The sequence below is a fragment of the Diadema antillarum genome, unplaced genomic scaffold (assembly GCF_040938485.1).
Source record: "Diadema antillarum isolate AM-2024a unplaced genomic scaffold, OU_Dant_1.0 seq00000900_RagTag, whole genome shotgun sequence".
Classification (NCBI taxonomy): Eukaryota; Metazoa; Echinodermata; class Echinoidea; order Diadematoida; family Diadematidae; genus Diadema; species Diadema antillarum.
In genome coordinates, this window is record NW_027271760.1 from 1,366,698 (window position 1) to 1,379,784 (window position 13,087).

Genomic DNA, 13,087 nt, shown 5'->3' on the forward strand with positions numbered 1-13,087 from the left:
TGATGGCATCTTTTTATGCAACAGGGCATTGGTGTCATGAATTTGTGTGGTGAAGTCAATGAATACATGCTGCAAAAATCATAATCTTAGGGTTCTATCGCTCAAAAGAAATATATTTTTGTTATGGTTCTCTGTTGTGAAAATAGTCCCAAACAAGCAGCTCTCTCATGTTTTCTTGTCAACATCTCATTAGACAATGGAGCGACAAGCTGGACATGCAGATGAACAGCAAACAGCGAGAGGCTATTGTTGCCATGACAACCCCTCTCAACCACCAGCTGCCTCCCATCTTCCTGGTGGGACCGTACGGGACTGGCAAGACCTACACCCTGGCCCATGCCACAAGGCTTATCCTTCAACAGCCCAACACTAGGATTCTCATATGCACACACTCAAACAGGTTTGTACAACACTCATTCTATCATTCAAAACCAAGGCTTCTTGGGGTTTGTGGACTGAATAGGCAATAAATTTCAAAATCACTGTGAAGATTCAGCCTTAAGTTTAGTAAGATCTAACAAACAAACAGGACCTTGTGCTACTTGTGTATGTGGTAAACTTTGAAACCATGCTATATCACGAGCAGAAATATTTTGTGTGTGGAGATGCAATCTTGGCATGATGAGAATTGTTTGATTTCACATGAAGGATATATTTACCATAAAGCAGACTTCTAGAATTGCGAATTACTTCTTACGTTGACACCATCTCTTGTCCATACGTCCTCCACAGTGCTGCTGACCTGTACATCCGGGACTACTTTCACTCCTTCGTAGAGTCGGGCAACACTGCTGCCCGCCCCCTTCGCATCTACTTCAAGGATCGATGGGTGCAGACCGTGCACCCTGTAGTGCGCCTCTACTGCTCCCTGTCTGAAAGCGAGGACCGCTTTGTGATGCCCTCCCGGGAGGAGGTTGAGAAGTACCGGGTTATCGTGGCGACGCTGAGCACGTCCCGCTTCTTGACCCATCTGAAGCTTGAGTCTGGCTATTTCACCCACATCCTGCTGGATGAAGCTGCCCAGGCCATGGAGTGCGAGACTGTCATGCCTCTAGCCCTGGCCAACAAGAACACCAGGATTGTGCTGGCGGGTGACTACATGCAGGTGTGTGCAGGAATGCCTTCTCTACGTCTGTCTCTCTTGTGTTCTATTCCCTATTTTAACTTCTGTTCTCAGTATGAATCACTTGAAAGTTATGAACGCTTTGTTGTTCTTGCTCATTTCTAGATTCCTAGTTGTCAGACTTATCATAGCTTCAAGTTTTGCACTGTGAAGATCAAGCTCGGATGATTGAATTACTCTGCAGTGCAGCCATATAGGTTTTTGACATGCCCAGAAGTTCAGTGTAGGCACTGTAATGTGTTGTTGCAGATCGTAAATTCCATTCTGGACACTACATCAGGTAATATCTTATCCAGTCATCCTAATTTAAATATATGAATCCTTACAGCTTACATGCTCTATTGGGTTTTGCACCCAAGTGTCGTGCTTTAAATTCCGGTTTCATATACATGTATATTGGCTCAACTTCTTTATTGTCAGTTCTTATAATGAAATGTTACAAATTTTAACTTCCTGAAAGCCTCACAGAACTCTTTGCAGACATATCTCATTGTTGCCTCACGCTAGCAACACCTCGTACATTTCATGACTTGTGCCTTGTGTATGGATGAATACAACGTCTTGCATGTCTTTTCATTTGGGATGCCCCAGATAAGTCCCCAGGTGCACAGCCCATTTGTGAGGGAGCGGAGACTCCACATATCCCTGCTGGAGCGTCTCTATGACCACTACCCCGTCAGCCACTCCTGCAAGATCCTCCTCTGCGCCAACTACCGCTCTCACGATGCCATCGTTGACTTCACCTCTGACCTCTTCTACGAGGGCAAGCTCCTGGCCTCGGGCAAGCAGCCGAGCCACCCCAAGTGGCATCCTCTGACCTTCTTCACGGCCAGAGGAGAGGATGTGCAGGAGAAGAACAGCATTTCCTTCTACAACAATTCCGAGGTAATCACCATCATCTTACCAGTTTTTATCCAGGCTGGAATTACCTCACAGCTCTCATGTCAATAGCTCTCTCACCTTGTCACCATCTCCCCCAAATTGGAGCATCCTTCTTTCTCGAGCCAACCCTCTCAAACCCTTCTTCTACCTGTCTCTTCCATGTTACCAAACTTTTAGATATTTTTGACATTCAGATTTCTCCTTGGGTAATGGGTATTTTTGCCAGACTCCAAAACTAGTCATCAAAGTCATTGTAGAAACAATACTGCAGCATTAATATTGGCCTTCTGTCGGAATTCAAGTTGACACTACTACATGGATTGTACGCTGGATATGGAATGTTCAGCAGCTTTCCTTCTTCTCCTTCCTTCAAAAAATAACATGTCTTGCTGCTGTATCTGGATGAAAAGCTAAGGTGTTGTGGTTTTTGGTTCAATGCGTTGATTCCATGAACTAAGATAACAGTTGGCTATTTGTGGTTGCTGTGTACTTACTGCTCCAAGAATGGAGTGGATAGAGTAATGCCTGAAATTTCAAAGCAACACAGTGATGTGCAGTTTGACAATGTTTGTTTTGTTTTCTTCTCTTTTCTTTCTGTCATGCCTCCAACAGGTGTTTGAGCTTTGTGACCGTGTAGAGGAACTTCAGAAAGGGTGGCCCGGAGAATGGGGAACCTGCGATGAGAATAGCATTGGTGTTGTCACGCCGTACGCAGACCAGGTCTTCCGTATCAGGCACGAGCTACGCAAGAGGAAGCTCTTCACTGTCTCTGTGGAGAGAGTCATGAATGTCCAAGGTGAGATAATGAAAATGGCAGAGGTATACTGTCAGGATACTCAATAGGTGCGTCAGACTGGCAAAAGATTGAGAAGTTTAAGATCGCGAAGTCTTCACAATCTTTTGATGTCTGGTCACACTGGCAAGTTCTTGATCTGTGGATTGAGAAGTTTGGGCCACTGGTGCACGTGTGCACGAAAGAAGAAATAGCGCACGATATGATGGCTGATGATTTTGATGTAACAATGCACACCTATACATCAGAGGTACCGCTTGCAAACAGGTGGTTGACTGGTCAACTGACAAAGATTGCGAAGTTTCGGTTTCTTGCAGGCACACTGGTAAAGATCAAGAAGTTCGGCAGGGGTGGGAGAAATATCCCCAGTTAGAGTTGGAAGTTTCGGGAGAAGTTTGGCGGGAATTTTCACAGGAAGTTTGCAGTTACACTGGCAGAACTTCGAGATCTTAAAGATCGTAATTGTAAACTTCTTGATCTTTTGCCAGTCTGGCTGCGCCTATTAATTGCAGTTGGTGCGATTGATACAAGGGAAAAGATAAGAGTAACAGGCTTTGATGACTTGTTATGTGAAACAAGTTGATGGGAGCAGGTTGGTTAGATAGACCATGAAGTACAGGAAAGAAGGAGAAGAGGATGAAAAGGCCACAAATAGATCAGATGAAAGGATTGTGTAAATGAGAACATGAAATAGGTAGATCTGGGTTTGATAACAGACAGAAGAACTACAGGGAAAAGCAATGATGAGGCAACCTGATGCCTTATGAATGGGACTAAGGGTATGATCAGGAGATCATGATACTAAGTAGTGATGATAACCATCTTAATGACTGCAGTCCAACAATCATATAAACTGAGTAAGGAATGATATGAACTTCGAATTGGTAATCCTTCCACAGGTAAGCAGTTCCGGGCACTCTTCATCAGCACAGTCCGAACCCATCACACCTGTAAACAGATCGTCAGGTCTCCCAAGAAGTCATCAGGCAAGTCCAAGGAACCTCCTCCACAGTCCTCCAGCGAGGATGAGCCGGACTATGGGTTCCTGTCTAATGACAAGCTTCTGAACACTGCCATCACCAGGGCTCAGTCTCTGGTAGCTGTCGTTGGCGATCCCATCTCAGTCTGTTCCATCGGCAAGTGCAGGTTAGTTCTCCACAGTGTATCACAGGTCAAACCACCATGCAGCCTGAGGCACACCTCCTCTAAAACAATGCCAAAAGACACTCTATGTAGATGATGATTTACATGGTAGGGAAAATAGTGAATGTCCCCCTCCCATTCACTTCTATTGATTGGGCTATATAGGTCAAAATTATGTTGTTCCGTAGTGTTTACCATTGATATATAAGAAATTGTTTGATATAGAATATAAGCTATACCAAAAACACCCAAAGGATCAAAGAATTTACTGCATGGAATACATCTGTTATCTATTATCAAGGACAGTGACACGACATATGCTCCTGCGACAATTGCTCTGGTCTTATTTTCTCCAAGGACCTAGGGGTAGGTGTACTTTGATGTTTGGATTAGGATAAGGTTAGGGTTATGTTTGTGGGTAGAGTTTATGTTTATGTTTGCTTTAGTGTGCAGATACTTCATGGGAGTAATTGCCGCAGGAGCAAATGTCATGGAACAATCAAAGACATATTTCTTGCAGATGTTTAATTTGGACTGGGTCTGAGTGAGATGTAAGGGTATTATCCTTATGAAAGGTACACTGACATTCTTTGTACCCACTGAGATGATAGCAAAGTATGTAATACCTTGCCAGAGGAATTTGGCTCATCAACCTCAGTGACAGTTTTCAAAAAGAATTTCAAAAAGTACCCATGTTCTTCTTTACCTCGTCATCTAGACAGTTTTACCATGTGTGGCACATTGATCAGTTTGATTAGAAATGTGTTATAAAAGACTATTTATTATTATGTTATCATTATTATAAACCTGCTATGAATCAGTTTACCCATACGGCTGCATGGGGACATGCTGAGAAACATCCAGTGAAGTATCATGATATACATGTTTCTTAGAAGGATTACTTCTCCTTTATTGTATATTTTGTACAAAGAATATTGAGATGAGAAATGTTGTTGATAGTAATGTTTGTTTTGGATTCTTTTGTTTTGTAAATACAGAAAACTTTGGGAGAAGTTCATCTCAGCATGCAGTGAAAATGGCAGCCTCCATGGCTGTACCTTTGCCTCCATCCAGGCCCAGCTTTCCAATGTGGAGATGAAGAAGACCTATGTCCTCAACCCACTGGCAAAAGAGTTCATCCCTCGAGCACTTCGCAACCAGATGATGGGGGCACCCTTCATACAGGGTACACCACCTCATGGTGTGGCTGCCATAAACCAGAGTCTCCATCGCAGCATGCTGTCTCCAAGTAACACCCCAACTCCTCAGGTTCCTGGTGGCCAGGTGCCCTTCTTTGGTGGAGTACGCACGGTTCCGAGCCCGATTGCAGGTGCAAGTTTGGTGAGGTCTGCGAGTCCCGTGCCAGGAATAGATCCCTACACAGGACAGCGCCTCGTGTACGTCCCCATAATGCCAATGCCTTTCCCTCTTAGGATGATGCACCCCAATGCCTACTTTCCCACGTTCCACCCTCACTATCCCATCATTGACCCTGCAGTGCCTTATCAGTACATGCATCATGGTGGCTTTGGGATCCCACCAGGCATGAAGCCCACCCACATGCCTTCAGGATCACCAGCACATCAGGCCAATCAGGACAAGACTCAGGGAAATACTGCCAAGGATGGACCGGCACCAGGAGGTGTTCCTCAGCAAACAGCATCTACGCAGCAGATGCCAGCGTCGCCTGCAAGAGACCAGCGCACAGGGAGCCCCATGGTGGGACAGCAGGCAGCCAGCAGGGGGAGTGGCGGCCATGAGAGACAAGAAGTTGTCGCCAAAATAGAGGAAATGCAGATCAACGAGGAGTACAATTATCTGCTGAGGACCAGAGGACAACATTATGCAGACAACTTCTTAGCCAGTGTCAAGAGATCTCAGTCACCAAAAATAGGTCCCATGCGTCCCAGGAGTGACATCCTCCCACAGAGCAAAGTGCCCATGCAGCATCAGCAAGGGCCACAAAGGCACTCGTCGCACACTGAGGTAGCTGAGCCAGTAGCCACTAGTTCACAACAGCATGTTTTTAACAAGAGTGTGAACCACTGGAATGCAACTGAGAGTGCCCCAAAGGATAGAGACCCCTGGCCTATTGCAAAAGGACCTCGCAGCCCAAGGGATACCCTGGATTTCCCAGGGCATCAGCCTAGGATGAGGGACCCTGCAATCATCGATCAGAGACCAGCCTACCATTACGAAGAGCAGACTCGGAGGACACCGTACAGTCCACTTGACTCGATGCCACCTGATGTGTTAGTTGACTCCCACATGCCGCCATACCGTGATCATGAGGCTGCACATAAGATGGACTTTTCTCCGCAGATTAGTGACTTGAGTCCGCGTACTCCTGCCAACTTCCTAGATGGCAGTCCTGAAGCTAGTCCTCTTGAGCTACCAAGTCCATTTGGCAATTGCAACTCCACCTTCTTAGGCAAGCCACAGAAGAGCAGCTTTCCATTCAATGGAACCAGTCCAGTCTCATCACCAAGGGGAGACCCAAACCACCTTGCCCCTCCTACAAGCCAAGTGAGCTACGGTCATCATGCTGGGGCATCCCAAGATCATACCTTCCGACCAGTCAGCAAGGACGATGGCCCAGCCAGTCCACTTGGCATGCGCTCTTCTGTAGGCCATCAGAGATGGCCGGCAGCATCCAACAGCTATGCAAGCACGCCTTCTCCCCAACACCAGGAAAACTACAACAACTATCGGCAGTCACCAGGTATGCAGAACTTCAGCCCCACCACCCCAAGCTTATCCAGCCAAGAGAGCCTTCCAAGTCCATCTTCCCCTTACAGCCAGGGCAGCACTGGCAACCTGTTTGGTATCTCCAGCACGAGCCCTACCAACTTCAAGGAAGAGGGCAAACCTTGCATGTCCTATGCCAGCGCACTCAGGGCCCAGCCCAAGTCCAAGACACGACCTAAGGATGAGAGAACCAAGACTGCATCTCCAGATCCCTTGAGCCTCATCAAGGACCTTGGCAACAGGCAGACCAAGGACGGATTTTACTCCATTTTCTGAAGAGCCCACAAGAGAAAAAAGTCACATGAGATAGCAAACCAAGAATTAGTTATCAGTCGTCGTATATAACCCCAAATTTCTTTTGGTCACAGGGTTGTCAACCTCAGCTTTGTCAGTGCTCTTGTGTACAGATGGCATACTCTTCCTTTTACTTTGATATCAGCAAAGTATTCCACATCATACATTGGAGGATTTTTACAGGGCTGACCATACATCAGTTGTGCAAGTTAGACCACAGCATGCCATCATATGCCGTACAGGCAACACCTTGCAGACTCCACAAACATGTACTCAAATAAAAGAGGAAAGAAAACTCCTACAAAAGCATAGACACATATTTATGAGTCAAGAGGCTTTCAGTGAGCTGACGTTATTCACCATTGCTGCTCTGCAAGACCAGAATCAATAACAGTATTCTTGGCTACTCCCCCACCCCCCTCTCAACTGCACACACAAACATCATCAAAAGCAGTAGACTAACATGAAAATGAAAACTGAACATTAACAGCACAAAATTACCTCCAGACAAAATGCACTATCCGCTGCAATATGTTTCTGAATTGCAAGATCCTGCCTGTGAAAGTAAAACCAATGCGGAGTTTTTTTCTGGTTTAGCATTCCAAAAACAATGTGTGGTTGATTTGATTTTTTTTTTTTTTTTTTAGCTATAGTCCATTCTTGGATGAGAAAAATAGAAGAAAAAAATACACGAAGTACATTCGATTGTACATACATTTTTTATTGTCATTTTGCATACAGAGTAAAAATCTGGCATTCCATATTTTCTTTAGAGTTTGGCTATTACGGTGCGCAGAACTGAATGTTAAGGAGGGATGTTTTCAGTAAATTGTTGTGTGATTCTTGTAGATGTATTAATGACCCACCCTGCAGCTTCCTCTTGCTGACATGAGGATTAAATCTCCTGGCTCATGCAGCAGCGGTTCCTATGATTGAATTCAACGGTTCCACATCATCAAATCATGTAGAAATTTGTACATACTGGTCCAGCTGTGTTCCGGTCTGACTTGTTTTGCTGTGTTTCTATTTCCAAGTCCCTGTGTTCTAGTGTCATATGAGAGGAATGGTTTTCGAAGTGTTTCTCACATGTTTTCAGTGAAACAGTGACAAGATAGTGGTCTTTGTGTCTGTCGGAAATGTTGACAGTGTTGATTATAGTGATGTGTCAAAGCTTGGAATATATTGAGTTGTGTTGTGTAGTTTTCCATATTTGGTATATCACATGCACCACCAACAAGTTTGGTATCTCTACAATGTGTTGCATGATATTGCTCAGTTAAGAAGTACATTTGTTATTGTGGCTATTCATATATTCCTGATTGTGTTAGTATTACACTGAAGCAGAAATTTTACTGCAAATCTATTACTCTCTTTGTATGTTCATAAAAAGAAAAATGTGCCAAAAAAAGGAAAAAAACCCACAAAGAAACAAAAACATTAGGATAGCGTGTAGATTTTGTAGTGTTTGTGTCGAATATATGAGCTACCGTTTCAACAATAGGTATTTCTAGTCCAATATATATATATTCTCCATTTGTAATATAGTATATACTAGTACATATGAGTGATATTATTTTGTGAATACTATTTAGTCACTTCTGTGGGCACAAATTTTGCTGGTGGTTTAAGCACATTTAGTCACAAGGATGTTTTCAGCAAACTTGTATTTAAGTACTGTACATTTTTTTTTTCAAGTACCTCTCTGTACATTGTGTAAATAAGAATCAAATTATTGGTTACAAGACAAAAAAAAAAAAAGAAGGAAAAAAAGGAGGTCGGGTAATTTGTTTAATTGATATCAAGAAAAGGGCGCATCCACGTCTGATCGACCAAACAGTGAAATCTTGCATTATCCTTTGACATTCCTGTCCATGTGGTTGCAGTGAAATTGTACTTCTTTGCTTACAAAGGTAGCAGTCTCCACCAAACTGGTCCCATCAAAAATTTTGCCAGGTTTCCCACTTACGGCATCAGCTGGCACCAGAAATTTGTAGCTCACAGTGTGACTCCAGCTCCCCATAACTCTGGGGGAGAAGGATTGAGTGTCATACCCAGATTTCCTGCTGCGTGTTTGCTCAAGGTGTCTTCCAGCCACATGGAAGCAAGGAGTTTTATCGTTCAGTCAAGAGTATCTCACTGTGACCATAAATTGAGCACAATGTCAAATTTCATGATTTGAGCGGATGATGAAAACAATGTCAAGCCCATTTTGTGCATAGAACCTCCCTCCCCACAGATATGTAATAAGTGGGGCTGCCACATTCAATGATGTGAGAGTGTTGGTTACCTTTGCATATACTGTAATAGATTAGCGGGCAAAAAGAAAAGGTTGATGCAGTTGCCAATTTTTAGAACTTACATGAGCATTTATTTGGATTTTTTATTTTGATTGTTACACAAATATTTGATAAATCTTTTGAAAACATTGAATCATGTACAAAACTCTCAGGGTACATTTCATAGACCTTAAAAAAAAAGTAATAAAAGAATCTGTGTGAGAGCATTGTAAATATATTGTCCATTATAAGGAGTGTTGCTGCTTGCACATTGTTAAATATGTCTCATGTTTCAAAAAATACACACATGAAACCAAGAAAGATTATGTTTGCTATGAATCAATTTACAAGCTGATTGAAAATGTTCATGAAAGTGCATATTCTTAATGATTTTTTTGTTTTGCTTTTGTTCTTGGGGTGTTTTTTTCTGTGAGATCTAGACATTGAGCCATAGTCTTGTGTCAGTCCAGATATCACACCTTAGTCAAATCTGGGTTATTTTCTTCTACTAGAAAGAAAAAAAAAACGTAATGTAAATATGCTCTGGACTATCAATTAATATCTGAAGCATTTGTACAGATTCTTTGGGGGAAAAAAAGAGGATATTTTCAAATGACTGCTCTCTATTTGTGAAGTAGTGAGGGCCATGTCGGTTTATTTAGTTCATAAGTTACCTGTAAATAATATGCTTATGTATATACATATTCTTGTGTTTGTTGTGTAGAGTGAAATCTTTTTGTACATACAACCTTTTTCCATCATCACTCTTTTGTGTCCAGTAGTGAGCTCCGCATAAACAAGGAAGCAATACGGGAACACTCGGCCTCTTCGAGTTAGCTAGGAAGCTACGTCATGATGACAAGATTTTCAGTATATGGGACAATGGGATATAGACTGATTGTTTTCTTGGCCCTGTGGGCCAGTGCTGGTGTTCCCTTAAAATTGTAAGTATGATATTTGTAAATAACTTTTGGGAACACTAGTATTGGGACCACATGAACTCTTCAATGTGAATTCAGTTAGGGTTGTGAATGATCATAAGTCATCTGTAGATATCGTGTAATTTTGCATTTTGTATATAAACATCCAACAATGCATCACCCTCGTTAGCTGTGACATGGTGTATCTTTGCATTTTCTCATAATTGCTTGATATTGATATCTGATGATTTTAAGTGGTCAGATTGTACAGCCGTCAAACTAATGTGTCTCAGAAAACTTGTGTACAGATTAACTGTATGGTATTGTGTTATGGTGGAAGGGTGAGTTATGCTTTTCTTGTTGTTGCTTATAGTCAAACAAAACAAAAAAAGATATTTTTTCTATCGCATTGACTGGTTTGGTGCGATAGGTTTTGTACATATGCATAGAAGTATGTAGGTATGAAAGTAGAGTCATAGTGAATATTTCAAGTGTGTATAGATTTGTAATGTGTATGATTTACATTGAAATGAAATTATTCATCTGTAGAGTTGATGTGTCACTATTAACTTGGCACCCTAAAGTGATGTATGGGACAAGAATATGTATAGAAGTAGTTAGCTATTTAATTTGCTCCAAGAAGAACACCCTATCAAGCTGGTTTTTGTGGACAATTCTCATTAGTCTGTGTTTATTTTTGTCATAAATTATTTTGTTGATGTGTTTTGTTTTGTTGTGGGCTTTGTTGCAAGCATGAGGGATCTAAGTAAAAGTGGTTCATTTCCTTCCTTATAGCCAAATCAGGAGTTTTGACTGTGTGGTATGCAAAAAGAGATGCATAATTCATGCCTTTTTGCTGAGCAGATGCGATGTTAATCTTGGCCATTGTCAAATATAAATTATCTGATGGTGATGTATTTGTGAATACACAACCATTCACAATTGTTTTTGTTTCCCCAAGTGATGACGTTGGCCAACAAATATTTCAACTGCTTTTTTTAATGAATTGAAAAGAGATGGCAGTGCTGTATCAATCACTGCAAGGACTGATCTCAATAGTGCTCTATGAGAGATGAGAATTTCTCAGACATAATACTCACATACGCCTGGTATTCAACCCAATCTTACTTTGATTACGATGAACTTCTGCACTCCACAGTCATGATGTTCTATGCATTTATTGCAGGAAACTTGTGGAGTATGAGGCCCAGTCTTCAAATATGTCAATTTTATCCTTTCATGGATTTCTTTGGGATGACTACAAGCCAAGCGCTCCCAATTTGTGCACGTCACTCCTGATATCTCTCCAACTTATTGAAAATTATTTATTGGGAAAAAGAAAAAGGGTAAAACCTGGTAAAAGAAGCGTCACAAAACGAAACCCTTCCTCCTGCCCAGTTTGATGCAGCAGTGGGTGTGTTCCAGCGCTCTCCTAAAGCGAACTGTACCGTACCGTACCGTACCCGCGCCAGAGGAGCGCTCGAACGCTCCTAAAGTGTACCGTACCGTACTGTACCGAGCCAAAAGTGGACCACTTCCCGATGTGCTCCAAAGGCATACCAAAAGTTCGCTGTAAAGCATGCGTGTATCATGCGCATACGTCACAATGCAAAGACATCATTCTCTTTGTTCAGGATAGCTGTAAGTAGTTCAAGCACCAGGTGGATGACATTCTTGCTGCAAACAAGCGTTACCTTTTCTAAATATAACTCGTGAGGTATGCTTTCTCCACAGAGCGCTCGAACGCTCCAAATCTGGCACAGTTCGGTACGGTACGCTTTGGTTCAGTTCGCTTTGGTTCGCTTTAGAGCGCTCGAACGCACCCCCAGTGACACACTCTAGTTGAGGGGTTCATTTGAATGCTTGTGTATAATTATTGTTGGATGTGAAGACCAAACTGATGTATACTTTGGACACCACCTCTCTTTGTGTTTGTATACTTTCTATGTTCTGTGCTGGCTGCATTCAGTGTACTGTCACACAGCAAGAGATGAAATCCTTTGAGGTCCAAACTTGTTATGAATTCCGAGAGAAAATTTCCCCTGTCCTGTACAGAGCTTTGACACAAGTCTGAGAATCTTTGAACCAAGCAGGGAATTCTGAAGGAAACAGATTTTCTTCTGGACAAGATATTCTATGTTTCTGGTCTTCAAACGTGCCTACTAATCATTATTATTTGCTTGACTAGATTATACCTCAGGAAAGGAGGAGGGGATGTCAAAAAAAGTCTGAAGGTACATGAAATGATGATCGTGTTGGTGGTTGGGAAACAAAAGTTTGCGGTAGAAAGTGTACTAACTGTGTTAGATATCACAGTTGTACAACATTAAAGAATGGTGTGCTAGATTGGTTTAGCTCAGTCATAGATCCTGGAGTTACGAGTGTAGGCAATGCCTTAGATCAGACTTAGTGTTGTGTGAATCCCTTCTGTCTGACTTCAGTTTCTTTTTAACATTGCGCCTTTATTTTTTTTTGTTCATTTTTTATAGTGAAGCGTATTTTATGTGCAGTAGCTGTAGCGAGCTGCAAGCCACTGTCGCCAGGGAAGCAAAACAAAGAAAAGGAAGAGAGAGACGAAAAGAAGAAGAACCAATCATGTTCTTTTGTTTTCATCATGTGGCCTTCACTAATTGCATGAGACGTGGCAAAGTCATGCTCTAAAATATAGCTGAAAGATGAAATCAGAACCAAGTCACTTGTGGGTTTTCATTTTGCATGTACTAGTAGTCTATCGATGTGTGTGTGTTTGTGTGTGTGCGTGTTTATGTGTATGTGTGTGTAGAGTAGTCAGATTGTTTCACTCATCTTATTGCCCAGGAAATCATAATATCCTTGCTAGTCTTTATCTGGAGAGATTTTGTAAACATTGCAGTTGCCAGATTGTTTCTCACCACTCGCAATACACATT

General features: G+C 42.3%; 1 protein-coding gene across 1 annotated transcript in view; it reads left to right on the top strand.

Annotated features, from left to right (window-relative positions):
* Positions 1-12,857, top strand: part of LOC139741048 (probable helicase with zinc finger domain) — a 38,620-nt gene extending 25,763 nt beyond the window's left edge. The window contains exons 12-17 of the mRNA XM_071651635.1: positions 194-400; positions 733-1,105; positions 1,715-2,008; positions 2,618-2,801; positions 3,698-3,944; positions 4,940-12,857. Coding sequence (XP_071507736.1) covers positions 194-400; positions 733-1,105; positions 1,715-2,008; positions 2,618-2,801; positions 3,698-3,944; positions 4,940-6,965 — 3,331 coding nt within the window. The 3' untranslated portion in view covers positions 6,966-12,857. The remainder of the gene's footprint in view (positions 1-193; positions 401-732; positions 1,106-1,714; positions 2,009-2,617; positions 2,802-3,697; positions 3,945-4,939) is intronic.
* The last annotated feature ends 230 nt before the right edge of the window (positions 12,858-13,087 follow it).